General features: G+C 37.4%; 2 protein-coding genes across 8 annotated transcripts in view; one reads left to right on the top strand and one right to left on the bottom strand.

Annotated features, from left to right (window-relative positions):
* RALGPS1 (Ral GEF with PH domain and SH3 binding motif 1) overlaps nucleotides 1-17,015 on the bottom strand; it is a 75,852-nt gene that overhangs the window by 40,836 nt on the left and 18,001 nt on the right. The gene's annotated exons all lie outside the window — the stretch shown is intronic.
* Nucleotides 1,102-16,447, top strand: ANGPTL2 (angiopoietin like 2). 2 transcript variants are annotated; one of them, XM_066201265.1, is made up of 5 exons: nucleotides 1,102-1,442; nucleotides 10,083-10,939; nucleotides 13,553-13,746; nucleotides 13,988-14,258; nucleotides 14,832-16,447. In XM_066201265.1, exons 2-5 carry the CDS (start codon nucleotides 10,132-10,134, stop codon nucleotides 15,029-15,031), a joined length of 1,473 nt encoding a protein of 490 aa, XP_066057362.1. In that variant the 5' UTR covers nucleotides 1,102-1,442; nucleotides 10,083-10,131; the 3' UTR covers nucleotides 15,032-16,447. The 2 variants fall into 2 exon arrangements, with proteins under 2 accessions (XP_066057362.1, XP_066057363.1); XM_066201266.1 differs by lacking the exon at nucleotides 1,102-1,442 and adding an exon at nucleotides 6,907-6,984.

Genomic DNA, 17,015 nt, shown 5'->3' with positions numbered 1-17,015 from the left:
TCAATAACAACTACTTGTTCATATTTTAACTTGAACAGAACTAGTTTTAGTACAGTATCTTTAAACCTCTTTCTTTTTCCTCTGGTTAATTCAAGCACTCTCATATTGGTTTCCTCCAATTCTACAAAACCCAAATATCCTCAAAATGACAAACTGCAAACAAGCCCATTATTACAATATGATATAGCTTTCTTATGACGTCAATAATATACAGTGACTGAAACAACCATTTTGTTTCCTAAACTGCAATAATAATAAAATTATGTTGCAAAGTTCCATTTTTAATTTTGCTAATTTCTTTGCAAGATTCCCAGCAAGTTATAAAGGCATATTTTACATTCATCCAACAAACGTTTTTCAAACCCGGAGCTAATAGCTAATAACCGAAAACATTCTTCACACAGAGAGTTCCATAATAGCAAGTTTTTAGAGAGGTTCTAGGAAAATTGCAGGAATGCCCAGCATTCAAATGAGAAACAGGCTTTAGATTACCAGGACTACTATGAAGAATCACTCAAAATGCACTGAGGTTCCGCCAAATAATGAATTCTCAGTCTGCATTAGAATGTTTTACGAGCTTGTTTGAATTTGGACAATTTTACTGTTCATTATTTCTGCTTTCGAGCTGCTGCCTGACAAAGATGACCTAGGAAGTACTCGGAAAGGAGCCCCTCAGCGCTACATGGAGCGAGTCTGCTGGCTCCGCTCGGGCCCGCCCGAGTGCCTGGGATGAACATCCATCTCCGCATCCCCGAGCACGCTGTGACGAGATCCTAAGGCAGGAAGTGCCCCCCGGCCCCCGACATTTTGGGGCCGAGTCCCGTGCACTTACACACCCTCACTGCCGCCTGACCTAACAAAGCGGACCCCCGTTCTTGGCGGTCTCCCCAGTTTCGCCCTTAACCCCGGCACTAGCGTTGTCTCGCTGCTGAAGCGCGGCTTCCCCCGAGGCCGGTCCCGCACGCCGAGGGCGGAGGGCTCCGCCGGCGCGGCCGAAGCACGAAGCTCCTCCCGGCAGCCCCGCCGCCGCGGCGGCCCGGGGGCGGAGGCAGCCCGCCCGTCCAACCAGCGCCCGGCAGCTCGCCACTGCTTCTCCTTCTCTCCCCCTTTCCCGGCAGGGGTAAGCCTGCCACAAAGAGCAGGGGTTCAAATGAGGCTGCTCCGGGCCGCCTGAAGGGACGGCCGGGAGCGCCGAGCGCCCCGCGGGAAGGTACCGCTTTGGACGCGGGGCGCAGGCCGGGCTGACGAGCCAGAACGGTCCTAAACAAGAAAAACGCAGAAGAGGAAAAGAACTGCGCCTCTCTCCCCAGTACGTCCCGTGTGGTCCCAGCACGGCACGCGCGGACGGCGGGTCGCCGAGGCGATGTCACCGCGGTGGGGCCGCGGCGGCAGCTGCTGACGGGAGCGGCCGAGGAGCGGAGGCAGGAAGGCGGCGAGACGCGGTAAGGACGGGCAGTGCCCGCGCTGCCCGACGGGCGCGGCCGGTCCGTACGCGCGGCTCCGAGCAGCTCCCGCGGGACGGAGCCTCCCCGCCAGTGCGAGCTTATCGGAGTAGCACTGCTCCCTAAGATAAGGCAGCAAGCCTGGTTTTGACTTCAAAAAAACCACCCCTGAGGCCAAACAAAAATCCGTCACATAGTGAAATTAAAGTTGCAAAGATAGCGGAGACATTACGTGCCAAGCAGTGAAGTCTTGATAGTATTTTCAAGAATACGATTTTATTTTTTTAAAAAAATCTTGCTTATTTTTGCACGTAACTTTGGTCTTCACACTTCTTTAAACTTGCCATCCAAGAATTTTTCTAGGACATACTATTTTCTAAAGGACTATCTTAAAAATCATGAAACCTCCATTCAGTCTTTTTTACACTCATTTCTGATCAGGGAAATACAAAACTTTCTGATACTTTAACAGTCTATAAAGTAAATATTTGAAGTATTTCACAAAAAATTTAAAAAAGAAACTAGCATTTATGAGTACATTCATGTATTCATCAAACGATTACACGATCTAACTGCTATTTTTCACGCTTAAAATGAGTCACATTTATTAAAATATGAATCTTTTTAAAGGCTGTTATGGACAATGTGCATGCACACATATGAGCACACACAGTATGAGCACTTTCTGGTAGTGATTGGATTAAGTGAAAATAAGGTGAGGCCGCTGTTAAGGGAAGCAACAACAAAAGCAGTGCTTTCTTTCAGTAATTACATTCCACATCTATGACAGAACTTTATTAAAGCACAAAGAACAATCCACAACTAAAATTCTTAGTAATCAAGAAGAAAATTTGTACTTCTTGTAACTAAAGAAGCTTTTGCCAAAACCTGAAGAAAGTTACATGGCAACAAAAGATACATAATCTTCTGCACTTTCTTGCAACAACTGATAGTATTTCAAAACAAAAGTTCTCAAGACCTCATGAAGACACTCTCGTTCTGAAGTGTTGCTTTAGTCATCCATTCCCCTCAGTAGAAAAAGCGTTACCCTTTAAAAAAACTGAACTGGTGCTTGAACTAAAATTTCAGTTTTAAGTGGGCAGAAAATCTGACAAGAGAATGTATTCTAACACAAGTATCTTAAAGGAATTAATTGGTTAATGCCAGTGTGGCACTTTTTACAATGGAAGCAAGTAACTGTTGGCAAAACCACAAAAGTGATTCCCTCTTTAAGTTTGGAGTTAAATTGTTCAATTCAGTTTAGTATTGTGTTTTCATAACTAACACTGCATGGTACTATGTATCCGCCCTTTCCTACAGATTTACTTTAAAACTTAAAGTAAATCTGCTTTAAAGTTTTTTTTACTGTATGTGGTGTACATATTATAGACTGTATTTTCACTGTGAATTGCTGTTTCCTTTTACAAAACAAAACAAACAAACAAAATCACTATCTAGGTTTTTCACAGCAATACTTTTCATCTAAACGTCATTAAAGTGTGTTTATTCTAAAAGAAACCCTGCAGCAGTGGGAGTCCCTCCTCTTAGAAAAGAGCAAATTTCATATTAAGTTTGAATATTACCTTTGAGAGGTAAAAATTGACAGGATAAATGAACATAATTCCATGGAAGAAAATGTGTGAAGGAGTAAAAACAGAGCATGAGCTCTAAGACAAGGGGCAGGGAGTAGGAAAGCAAGCAGATTCAAAAAAATTCATGCTTGTCTTATCACAATGGTGTTGTGAAATCCAGATCATATTACTGGCTTGGTGCCTGGAACATGCCAGCTAACTGTAAGTCCACAAACACTGGCTATCAAAGGATTCTGCAGAAGCAGAACCCTAAGATTTGTTTAAAAAATGCAAAACCAAGCCTTCTGATTTTTTCATAGCAGGATTTTACATTTTCAACACCCTTGCTTCATTTGCTTTTATAATGCAATGAAAATGTAAAACTGGACTAATTTAAAAAGACCTTTTAATATCAAAGACAAAAGTATTAAACAGTGAAGATGTGTTGCTAGTTGTTCATATTTCTTCTTTAGAATGCACTGTTATCAAATTATGTACGAATTCACAATAAAATACAGTGGTTTATCTTTTAGAGAATAAATACCGTCATAGCTAACACCATGCCTTTTGTGAACATGCCTTCCTTTATATGCCTCAGTGCCTGAGGACTCTGGACAGAAGATGGCATATCAGAGGTGTGGAGGAAAAGACAGCCCATCAAAAGGACTCCTAGCCTCGTTTTATTAAATATGATCAGCACAAAAGAGCTGATTAACCCACAGAGCTGAATTTTGTAATGGTAGTTTAGCATAGCTGAATGAGCTCATCTGTATGTACCATATCATTTTTTCTTCATAGTCAAAGCAACTACTTCAGAAAATATGAGTGTTATCCTTTTTACATATGTGTTTTTCACCTATCTTGATATTCTAAAAGGCTTTGATGTGTGAGAGTAAATCAGTGCACTCAGTTCTGGCACGCTGGAACTACACGAACTCGTAACAATCCAGCCTCTAGACTGTAAGCCCTTCCTCAGTCAGAGCAATTTGTAGAGGTGGAAATAAATGCTGAGTGTTGGACCTTGCCTATCCACTCTTAAATTAAATGGAGGTCATCTATTACAAAAAACCCAAACCCCTCCAAAAAACCCAACCCACACCAAAAAAATAAAACCCTATACAGAAAACAGAGTGAAATATTAAAAGAAATTAACCCCTACAATCCTGAAATTAACTTCTAAGGTATGTTAATATATAGTAGGCTTACTATTAACATAAGTACTCCTTAGTACTCTAGGAGCCTTTTTAGGGAGGCTGAGTGACAATGATTATTGTAAGAATAACACTTGTTATCCCAAAGGGACCATTACTTAAATGGAGAATCCTATTTTATTTTGACAGCTTCTGAGCATTCTGCTTAATAGTAAGTACACAGGAAACCTACTTCATCACCTTGTTTACAATAATTATCATAGCCCAGTAAACTAGTAATGCCTCCTTAGTTCCTCAGCTGCAGCATACAAGCCACTAAAGATCTTTTCTAGCTTGTTAAAGTTTGCTGCTCTCTGAATCATATACCAGGTTCTCACTATCAGTTCCACAAACCAAAAAGGTAGTGTTTTTTCTTACCTTTGCAGTAAGCTCAACTATACTGCAGTCCAAATAGCTATTGATCCTCAGAAATGCTCTTGTTATAATATCTGAGTTTTAGCACAGAAAATTGCATTCTCTGTAAAGGAGTCTCCAAGGGTCGCCAGAGTGTCACGTATCACGTGTTCAAAAGCTGCCTTTCCATAGATCAATGCATCACAACGTCATACCTGTGTTTCTCTGACTTTGTTGCAGTTTACTATACATAGAAATACAAGAGCAGCAGCAAGAAGCAATTCTATTGCTTTTACCTACTGTTATGGGATCTGTTATGTTCCGTATCTGTAGAAGTAATTAATAATAATAGAACTTAAGATACAAAACTTCTATTCTGGTATGAAATCCAGGGAATTATTTTTCCCATTTGTCTTAGTTGAGGTTTTCCACACAAGATTCACAGATTATTTTGCTTTTGTACTTTTCCAAAATGCTGTAGTACACCTGATGTCTTAAGCATCAAAACCTTTCCTCCTTAAACTTACTTGTAATGTTAAGGAATACATAATAAAGTTCAGTGCTCAGCCACCATCCAGTAGTCTTCCCACTCTTTTAGCTCTACTTTTTGCAGGACACTGAACAGCACAGGTATAAAAAGGATATGGTATAAACTCCTAGACACAAAATGCCAATCTCTCAATGGTTGAAAGACCCAATACTGCAAAACCACTTGAGATCTAGATGTGAGAGTGTTGACACTATATACTCAGGCTTTCATATACACATTTCTTTTCAGAGTAAAAAGGCAAGTGTCTCTTTTATGAACAAATTTCATTCAACAAAAAACAGTCACAGCATTGAAAAGCTACTGGCAGCATTTTCAGATAAGCTTAATGATTCTGTGATTGTTATGATAAGTCATATTTTTCATCTGATGGAGACAGACCTTCACTTGTACACAGAATCCCACAGGCAAGATATTTCATAAAACCTGAAAGAGACAGTTAACCAGTCTCTTCAGTAAAAACAAGATCCTCCAAGGCATGACATCAAAACCAACAAATAATGAAAAAAGGTATACAGTTTGGATTATCCAATATCATGCATACTGTAAGTAGCTGAAACCCAAAAAGACCATAGTGCCGACATTGCTACCTTTAATGCTCCCTCTTAAGGCAAGTTGAATGAAAATAGAAATGAACATCTGACAAACAGTAACGTTTTCCATGTAGAAATATTTTTACCTTTATAATTTCAGGATCATGACAGTGTTTAAACAATAGGTTGTGAAACATTTGTATAATTTTATATTGTAAAATACTAAAATCTTGTTGAAGTACATAAATTTCAAGATATTCATAAAAATCAAAAGGCAACACATTTTGACTAATGAAAAGCTGCATATAAATAAGACAATACAGAACAGAAAAATCTTTCAAAGCAAACCCAAAGTAATATTTTATTTGCATTTTCTCTCTAAAGGACAGAAAATGCAATCAAATGCGGAAACATCCACTATCCCTTTCAGAAAGTTTATTTCCTCTTTTGTCACCAGATCCTGGAAACATCCTTACTCGGATAAACATTTAATAAGCAAACCACCTACTTCCAATTATATACACAGATAGGCAAACATCCGGTATACAAGCCAAAATTTTAACTAAAAGCACTTACGTGACTAGGGAGTATAAAGCTGCTACACTTATTTGCCACACAACAATGCTGCCAAACATTTTCACACTAATGCAGTTATACAATCAAAAGACAAACAGGAAAAAAAAGTATTTTGCCTGTATAAAAAGTAAAATATACTGCCAAGTAGGGTAGACATACACAAAACTGAGGTTTGGTGCATCTGCACTAGGGCAAGTTTGCCCCAACTCACTTGCTACAAAAACTGCTTTTATGAATATGCGTCTTGAAAAGTCAGAATCTAGAAATGAAGTAATAAAATTACTTCAAACTGACTGGAAGCTCCATTTGATGTTTAATCAAAATAATTTCTTTTTAAGTGTGCTTTGTTCACCTGTTTTTTGTTGGTATGCTTGTGTGTTAAAGTTTTGTCAGTATGCATGAGGATAAGAGACAGACAATGCTGCATTTCCAGTAATTAGGAAAATTTGTCTCAAACCTGCAAGCATGCTTTTAGGTTCAAAACTCTACAGCTGCCCAAGTGGAATTTTGCACTGGGAACAAATATGGCCCTGGTAATATAGTTTCCTCCCAGTCCACTGCAGAAGAGCTACTGGCAGAGGGCAAGCGGAAGAGAGCCAGAGAAACAGAAGAACTGAGTGAAGTACAAGGAGTATCAGCAATTACTGAGCACTGGAGAAAACAAAGTTAATGTCCCAGACATCAGATATGATCTTCCTCTCACATGGGAAAGAATCCTAATGTCCCAAGAATCTGATGTTCTGCTACTCAAAAGGAAGGTATTAAAAAAAGGTATTAAATCCTTCCTTAAAATTATTTCTTTGGCTTCCCTCCCTACTTTCTCCATTTCAGCAAGCTTTTTAGTCCCTGAAAGATTAATCATTGAGAGTTGTTCAAACGACCATATGAACTTCATTTTAATCCAACTGCGGAAAGGAAGGAATGCCATTTATTCATGTAGTCCTTCACAATATGCAAAAAAACCACTTTTTTTTTTTTGTTTTTCTTTGTGACCAAATAAACACAGACAGTAAGAGACTTAAAAAATTATCATATTACAGACTGCAGGAAGGAGGATAGCTGATGACAGTATGGTTCTTGTTTCTGTTTGTACTGGGGCATTCTCTAACCAGTCATTTCCCTTCCACTTCTTTTTCTTATAAGAACATCTTAGAAAAGGTGACATGCAGGCAAGATCCTGACAGAGAAACATTTCAGTATGGTCTAATTATGCTGATGTAATTTAGTGGTGGCACTGGTCAGACCCTAGAACAGGCTTCCTAGACAGGGGTCACCCACATGGTCAGGCAGTGGGACTAGAGGATCATTGAGCTGATAGGTTATAACGAGGCTGATGAACTCTGTCCCATTATTTTCTTACACAGTCCTTTAGAAAAAATCGGGAGAAAAATCTGTTAGATGTTGCTCTTTCTTCAGCTTAGAAAAGTATGGGCACCCCAAAGCCATACTCAAAGATGAGATGCTATAACAGACAGAAGTGAACTCTGAGGGGAAAAAAAAAAATTTCTTCTCAGTGGTCACAATAAGTACAGGTTTAGAAGGGGGAAAAAGGATATTAAAATTCCAAAATAAAACTATTTTACACCTATATGCAAGAGACATTTGCAAAACCAGTCATCTGTGCAGGAACACAAGGCCTGGAAAACTGCCAGGTTTTCCAAGTGTGACCTGCTGTGCAAATGCTGATTATGCAAGTTAAAGCTGTCTGGGGTGAATTTATGTTCTGTATTTTCCAGGGCTCCAAATAGCATTGCTTTACTTATAGAAACTGTGTCAAACTCCAGATTTTTATCTGACATGTTTTCAAGATTTTTGAGAAGTTCTGTACAGCACAACTCCTTTCTACTTGCAAAACGAAGATGAGTTCATTCCAAATAAGAAACTGAGGCAAAAGTATATATCCAAAAATTTTAAGAAGGATTAAGTCCTGCTCACTTTGTTTGAATCTTTTACAAAAACATCTATGTTTTATTTCACAAAAACAGAAAAATATGAATGACAACTATATTTCATCTCAGAATGATTAATAAAGGATGCATATCTATCATTAGCTTGAATTTTTTTTAAAAAAAAGTCTCTTAAAAGTCAGCAGCTGCCTAGGATCATAAACCAGTTTAGATTGGATGGGACCTTATCTTCATCTTACAGAGCAAGTCTAGTTTCAACATTAGATCATTCTGCTCATAGCCTTACCTAAATCAAAACTTCATGTATTTCCAGGAACGGAGATTCTACAGTTTAGGTGACTGCTTCAGTCCTCAGTCCCCCACACAATGAAGTTCATTTTTTTAAAAAACCCTATTTTTTCTTGAGGTAGTTTGTATCCACCATATACTTTCACTGTGCACTTCCAAAAAGAATTTATCTTCCTTACAAATACCCATTATGTAGTTGAACATGTCTTTCTTTCTTTACCTTCTCACCTGGAGGCTACACAAACCTCACTCTTCCTGCTACTCTTCATTCATCATGTCTGCCAGCCTCCAGCTATCCATGCTGGGTGTACTCAGCTGGACTCACTCCAGTTTCTTACAGCTGTTACTATCACCATTTCATGTAATCTTAAAAAATTATTGTACTAAAGATGACCAAACAGTAAGGTAATAGACACTTTAATATTGAATACTTTTTTGTATACTTATACTTAAATATATTTACTGAATGATTTTTCCATGATAAATGTTTTACAAGCAAAGAAAAACACAATGGCAACACCACCTTGGTTAAAAAGTATCTCTCTTTATACACTGAATAAACTCCATACTGCATTTTTCATTTATTCTATTTAAGAAAACTAGGTTGCATATACACGAGTATTAAAAATCAACAACAAAAATGTTTTAGAAATACATGGCATCAAAGTGCTGTTCAAGTAGCTGATAAGAGAGTGGTATTTCTTGGTATTTCTGGCAGCAGTGACAATGCTAAGCCCATGTTTCCAAGTCTACTGTTGCCTACAAAGTTCTGGTATTGATTTATTTTTTGCGAGATTGTGCAAGCCTCAGCTTGAATATGAATCTGCACGGAGAACTAAATTAGGGTAATTTAACCAAAGGGCAACTATTGCAGTATGCCAGTAGACACTACCAGCTGATTTAGATCACCGTGCATCGTCACTGTCCACCAACATGCAGCTATTTTTCCCCTTTCAAGAAGGGACTCTGAAGTGAGATGACTAGGCTGGGAGTAGAGACAGTGTCTCCAGTGACAGTCACAGGAAATGTTTCAGTTGTAAATTCTACTAGTCTAGAAAAATAACAGATTTTACCGCCTATAATATCTGAGTAGTAGTTTTTTTAACTTAAGGACCAATGTAAAGTAAGGTTTTCCTTTTTTGTTTTTAAGCAATGGAGGTTCAATACTGCTGAAAAAAGTAAAATTGTTACGTGTCACCTAAGCTGTATCTCTTGCAATATATCTGCAGTTATAAAATACTGCAAATTAACTGTTCGGTACTTTTAGAACTTTTAGCAGCATTAATACACATATTAACTTACATTCTGTTTCTATTTAGAGGTTGTATTTGTAACTGTAGGAAATGGAAAGTAATTAATATTTAAATGAAAATGCCAATCTTGGAAATTTTTGTGGTACTTGCGTGGAAGAAAGGACTCTTCAAATCCTTGTATTTATTGCTTATATTCTTGGCAGGCTTTAGATGAATTAGCAACAATTAACTATAGTTCTGACCATAGAAAGATAGAACTACTCTCCAAGATGTCCACTTTAGTCAACAGAAGTTGATGCTGGACATCAAAAAGACCTCATTTGCACACATAGTTATTATCTACTATTTTATAAGTTTTAGAAGAGATTATCATTTGTAAATCCACACTGATTTCCTTTACTGTTAAATTTATTTTAAACAGATTTTAAGAAGTTCATTGCAGAAGAATATTTGACCAGAACTAGAGGATCATGATGACAACAAGATTCATCTGTTTAATGCTAGTAACTGTTGTGGGAGTTATTACAAGTGAAACACAGGAATTTGAAGGCAATGACAAGGAAAAGGCTCAAGAATTCATTTATATGAACAGATACAAGCGTTCCAGTGACACACAGGACAAATGCACTTACACCTTTATTGTACCTCAGCAGAGAGTGACAGGTGCCATTTGTGTTAACTCTAAGGAGCCTGAAGTTCTACTTGAAAACAGGGTAAATAAACAAGAATTACAGTTACTTAACAATGAACTTCTCAAACAAAAGAGACAAATAGAAACTCTCCAGCAACTGGTAGAGGTGGATGGTGGAATTGTTAATGAAGTTAAACTCTTAAGAAAAGAGAGCAGAAATATGAATTCTCGTGTCACACAACTCTACATGCAGCTATTACATGAAATTATCCGAAAACGTGACAACGCCTTAGAGCTTTCTCAACTTGAAAATAAGATTTTGAACCAAACCGCAGACATGTTGCAGCTTGCAAACAAATACAAAGACTTAGAGCACAAGTATCAACATTTGATGTCAATTGCCAATAATCAGACAATAATAATTGCCCAGCTGGAGGAACATTGTCAAAGAATGCCATCCATAAAGCCACTGCCACAAACTCCACAACCACCAATCAAAGTGTACCAGCCTCCTACGTACAATCGCATTAATAACCAGATATCTACAAATGAGATTCAAAGTGATCAGAACTTAAAGGTTCTGCCACCTACCTTACCAACCATGCCTACAGTTACTAGTATTCCAACTTCAACTGATAAACCATCAGGTAAGTAATATTATTGATACATTCACATTAGTTTATGCTAATATGCAGTGGGCAACATTTTATTTGTAATATCAAAAATACCATCAGAATTTATTTAGCTAGTGAATTTTACATATATGCTGTAGTAGAAACACAGAAAGTCAGCAAAAAAATTGTGAATGTCTAAGACAAACACACTATCCCCACAGATTTTTCTCATGTTACTTTGCCAAGACAAACCCATCATTTGTATGACATGTGTGAGATAAAGGACTTTCAGAAAAATCTTATTAATCAAGTGATCTAAATTTTATTTATCTTTGCTCAACACTGAACTGCTACAATTCATGACATCTGAAGAAGTCTGACACTGTGTAAACGTGTGAAGTTATTACAAATTTGTTGATCTAACATCTGATAATGTGCTTGTGTAATTAAAAAAGGAATAAGTATCTCCTCTGTACCTTATATGGAGCACTTGTGCTCTAGACAGGTGCAAAAGGAAGCAAGTGGTGGAATAGTAAGGGGATATTATATAGCCCTTATTAAGAGTCTTAGGAGTTCTGCCACAAGCATTATTTGATGATGTGAAATCACATTAGAGATCAACTGATCTAAGTGATAACAATATAACAAGTAAATAATAATTAGTTTCACCTGAGGTGCCACATTTAAAACAACACCAAACCCAGAACAGTTCAGCTATGTGTTCCATACAAGAAAGGTTTGCTCTTCATTGTGTGGACAACATATACCTTCTTCAGAAAAAAGGTAGTCAGAGATATCTGAACTCAGAGCTAACTGAAACAGAGTATTGCAGGGAAACCGAACTCCATATATTTCATGGCTATTTGCAAAATATTCCAAAGGACATCAATAAACTTTTTAGGATTATCAAATAATGTAACTGCCGTCTGTTAAAAAACAAACCAAACCAAACTACCCCCATATTGTTTCTTCATGGAAATACAATGAAAGAAACTTGAGCGAGTAAGCATTGAGTCTCTTAAGTTTTACGTCTCTAAAACATTTTGCTAGTATTTTCACAGTATTGCCAAAGATAGTGCATCAAAGCCTGTACTGTGGCATGAAAAACCTCTGCCAGAAATATGATGATTCTGATTTACTATGTAAAGAAGAATTCTCAGAAGAAAATCAGGTCTACTACACCTCATTTGGAACAATACACCATGGCCTCTCTAATAATTGCATTTTGACTTCAATCTCACAGTTGGTTCAACCTTGGAATAGTATTCCCCTCTCTTTCTGGAAGTGAGGTACCTCTCCCCTTTCCTCCCTTACACTCTTTGTAAACTTGTTAATTGGTCCACACCCTCCGTGTGCTTTCAAGTCCTTGAACTGGAGCCGAGGATTCACTATCAAACAGCAGAACGGAAAAGTTGCTTCAGGTGCACAATACTTTTGCTGATCTATCCTCATACATTTTCCCACTTTTGAGAAGTAAAACACTAATTCTGAACCAGTCTGCAACCCTGTAGAACTCCCAGATCTCCCCCTGAGGAAGTGCTGGTTATCCAGCAATTTTTCACACTGATCTCCGGAAGTCCCTTTGGCAGTCCACAATTCTAAGATAAGATTTCACATCCGCTTCTTCTCCCTGGATCACATAACTTATCAGAAAAAAAGTTTCATGTTTCTTCTGCACAAATTGATTATAATATTCTCTCCTTTTCCCACCTGCAACTTTTTATTTGTTCAAGCGTGTTACAACTACTGAAGTTAAGCTAATTAAGCTTTTATTTCCAGGGTATCCTCCTTCCCCTCTCCTGACATTTCTTTTCTGTCAAGCAACATTTAATACCTTTTCCTCATCCTCCAGAATGTTCTCTATTCACAAGGCACATCTGAAAAAAACCCTGTCCTTAAAACGAGTGCCATACATGACGCTTTAGTCAGGTGTCTGGAGGGAACTAGAAAAAACCCACAAAAAGACACCCACAAACAACATCCTACAGAACAAACAAAACCCACCACCACAACTGCCCAGCCAGTGGAAAAAGTCTACCCATAGTTTATCCAGTCCTTCCCATACTATGCGTTGAGTTCTCAACATTAGCCAAAGCTCCTGGCTGTACTAACCACCTGATCATCACAGCCAACCTGTGCAATGATAACTGGAACAAAATACAAGAAAAATAGTAAATGTCTTCTATTAATCTGCTGACAGTCTGAATTTATGTTGCTGCTTCCACTGTTAATGTCTGTGCCAGTGACATTTTTGGGGAACTAAAAAGCTGAATTTCTCAAAGATAGAATCAAGGTCAAACTTACTCTTTTGTTTTCTAAATGAAATTCTTACTTATCTATGGTGTCATTCATACTTAGTTTCTTCGAAGATATAATTGATGGTAAAAGTACCAGTAGAGCTGACTTAATTTTTTTTTTTAATCTACCTTTATCAGTAATTCATTGTGAAATGTTCCAGAAATAAAGTTACAATAAATGAATGTTTTTGAAAACACTTGGTGGATACTCATCCTTTAATAAAAGAAAAAACAAATATGCTGTTCAGTGAAACCAATCTAGTATAAAAAGCTACCAACTCAAATACTGCCCTGCATTAAAGAAATGCTCAACAGCAGTTTGATGCAGAACCTTTCTGTTTTGACACAGGGCCCTGGAGAGACTGTCTACAAGCACTGGAAGATGGCCATGACACAAGCTCCATCTATCTTGTAAAACCAGAAAACACAAACCAGCTGATGCAGGTCTGGTGTGACCAACGGCATGACCCCGGTGGCTGGACCGTCATTCAGAGACGGCTGGATGGCTCTGTCAACTTTTTCAGAAACTGGGAGACATACAAGGTTAGGACAATAGAGCTGATTAATGTTTTCAACACTCTAAAACATACTGATGAAGTTAATTTAAAGGGTGATTTTAGAGTCTGGCCAAGAGCCTACTAGAAAAAGAACTTGTGTGTTTATCCTTCCAGAAGAGGAAGTCTCTATAAAATAAGTTACCGCAGTTTTCTACTTAAGAATACACTCGGATTTACCACTAACACAGATACAGGATATTAACACGCTTCTCTGGCTTCCTTTACAGCAAGGATTTGGTAATATTGATGGAGAATATTGGCTTGGATTAGAAAACATTTACTGGTTAACAAATCAAGGCAACTACAAACTGCTCATAACAATGGAAGACTGGTCAGGTCGAAAAGTATTTGCTGAGTATGCCAGCTTCAGACTGGAGCCTGAGAGCGAGTACTACAAGCTGAGACTGGGACGCTACAACGGCAACGCAGGAGATTCTTTCACTTGGCACAATGGCAAACAGTTCACCACGCTAGACCGGGACCATGATGTATATACAGGTAGGAGCTCCCTCTCAGCTGCCTTGCCATTTTTACCTTTACATCCCTGTCCCCGCCTTTTTTATCTCTTTTTTTCTTTAAAAAAGGAAAAATACTTATGGTCATATATTTAAAAACAAAACAAAACAAAAAACAAACAACAAGCCATAACAAAACAAACAAACAAAAAATTGCACTTACAAAGGGATTTGTCAGTTAGTACCTTATGAAGTACAAACTGATGTGTCAACCCTTATACATAGTAACACCAAAACTGAAAGTTTTTACGCTAGACAAGGGTCTGTAAAATATGCTATGAAGGGTTATTTGAGACAGTAACACACGCTGATTTTCAGGCAAGAAAAAATAACAAGGATTCTATCTGTAGAACCTAACTACTTAGCTGGTTCCTGAAGAAGCCGAAGTTCACTTTGTACCACCAGATATCTACATGTTAAATGTACAGTTACTAAAAAAAGGCCCATAACAACTAATCAACCAAAAAAACAATGAAGTTTTGTATTTAGCTTGCTTGCTTAAAGATTTTTCATTTACTTCCCAGCCTGAACTGGAGCTTTTTTTTTTCTTTTGCAGGTAACTGTGCGCATTACCAGAAGGGAGGATGGTGGTACAATGCATGTGCTCACTCAAATCTCAATGGAGTCTGGTATCGTGGAGGACACTACCGCAGTCGATATCAGGATGGTGTTTACTGGGCTGAATTCCGGGGAGGATCATATTCACTAAAGAAAGTTGTTATGATGATAAGACCTAACCCTAACACATTTCACTGAAGTAACTCTTCTCTTGGTTTGCTTTTTTGTTCTTAAAATCACAAAAAGCTATGATGTTATTACCTGAAATTATCTTTTCAGAAATGAGGAAATGTAAGATACTGTACATTTATTGATAAAATATGAGGGCTTGTATATTATATCTTCAAGAATCATCCCAGGAAAAAGAGCTGAAGAAAACTAACTGTAATAACATTCAGAATGCCTCTTGGTACTATTAAAACTTGCAGTTTAGATGAAAACTGTAGATAAACTTCCTGGTTTTTATTCCCTGTAAATTAAGTTTGGATGATAAAAATATTGCCACCACATTTAAGTATTTTTGTATGTTATGTATAAATATTCTCAAATACAGGAAATATTACAAACTGTACAGCAAGAGTTTTATTATTATTATCATCATTGTTGTTGTTATTTTAAGCAGTGATTTGACACAGGAATCATATCCTTTGAACTATGTAGCTTGTATATGTACATTAGTGTGATGATTATGTAATCTTTGTTAACTACCGTGAATAAAGTTAGTACTATATAATTCTGTTTTGAAAGCAGATACTCGAGCTGTTATGATCCTGATAAATCTGGCCTTTTCCCTTCACTATGGGCATTTAAATAAGCTGCTCCTATAAAAATTCACCATTAATTCAAATATTTTAGATTAAAAACAAAAATTATTTTTCTTACCAAAATGAAGTAGCTATTTGCTTATGGAAATGAATTCAGATTTATACAGGTATTATGTGCTCCACAGCCAACATGTTATACTACACAACTGTTACAGTATTTTGTACCTGACTTCAGTGATTACCTGCTGTGTAGCCTCTGTAATCAGAAATGGCTGGATATAAATTAAAGGGTCTATCCAACTTTGCAGGCAAATGATGGATACCAATTTATAAGCTATTTAATAGCCTTAGCCTTTAGTTAAAAATTATATAGAGAACTTATCAGTAGCAAAAAGAAGTTATTTTTAACCTATTTCACAATTATAACATTTCTGTCAAATTATTAAATAGATTTACTCATTTATATTTAGAGGTCAGTCACACTTATGAAATACAGACTGGCATAATTCTAATATTCTTCTCATATAGATTTCTATAAGAGATTGTTAACAGACCCATTACAAGACAGCGGCTACTACAAAAAATACCAAGTTAAAGAATGCATAAAGGAGGCAGAGTAAAAGCCTCTAGGAGTTCAACATATTTTTTGGTCAGCCTGTATGCCCGCGTTTTTGTGTGTGTTTGCGTACTTTTCCCTGATTACCTCATCACATCTTTACCACAGTAATCATGTGATCATCATCACATACATGTGTGATGTAGCATGTGTTGTATATAACTGAAAGTAGGGTTTTTAATATATTAGATTACCCCTGTAATATTGTAATCTTTAATAAAATAACAAATGTTATTTTGATATGTTGAGATTTCATCTTCTTGTAGTTCAGAATACTACACATTAGTCCGCCTCTGATTCAAACAAACTCTGCTATGCAGCCGCTGTTCACGCGCGTGAAGTGTTTAAATATTGCAGCATAAAAACCAAAACAATTTTCAGCTGGGAGAAATGCAGAATTTCCACACAGCCCAAGGACAAACAACTTTTTGTAGGTTATATGAAACACTCTAATTTTTCAAACAGTATTCAAGCTTTATCTTCCATGGGTTTGTCTACTGAATTCTGGAAAATATTTAAATTTTAGATTAGAAATATTAAACGCACCTACTGGCCCTAAAGCCTGGCTGCAGTGCTCTTACAGTTAGTAGCATTAAGGCTACTTCATGCTTGGCTTGAGGAAAGGATGCAGAGAACTTCAGGTATCCATTGTGCAGCTCTCAAGAATGAGGCATTCCCTAGAAAAGCCATTACAGCTGCTCTTCTGTAGCTGGAGATATGGCTGGGAATACATCTTCATAGTATAGGCTTTAAACCCATATTCAAGCTGACAGTCTTTTGTTAAAAAAATCATATTTTGTAA

This window comes from Chamaea fasciata, unplaced genomic scaffold (assembly GCF_029207755.1).
Source record: "Chamaea fasciata isolate MVZ Bird 193981 ecotype frontalis unplaced genomic scaffold, bChaFas1.0.hap1 SCAF_20, whole genome shotgun sequence".
Lineage (NCBI taxonomy): Eukaryota > Metazoa > Chordata > Aves > Passeriformes > Sylviidae > Chamaea > Chamaea fasciata.
The sequence above is the reverse complement of the archived record's forward strand: the minus strand, read 5'-3'. Positions and strand labels throughout refer to the sequence as shown.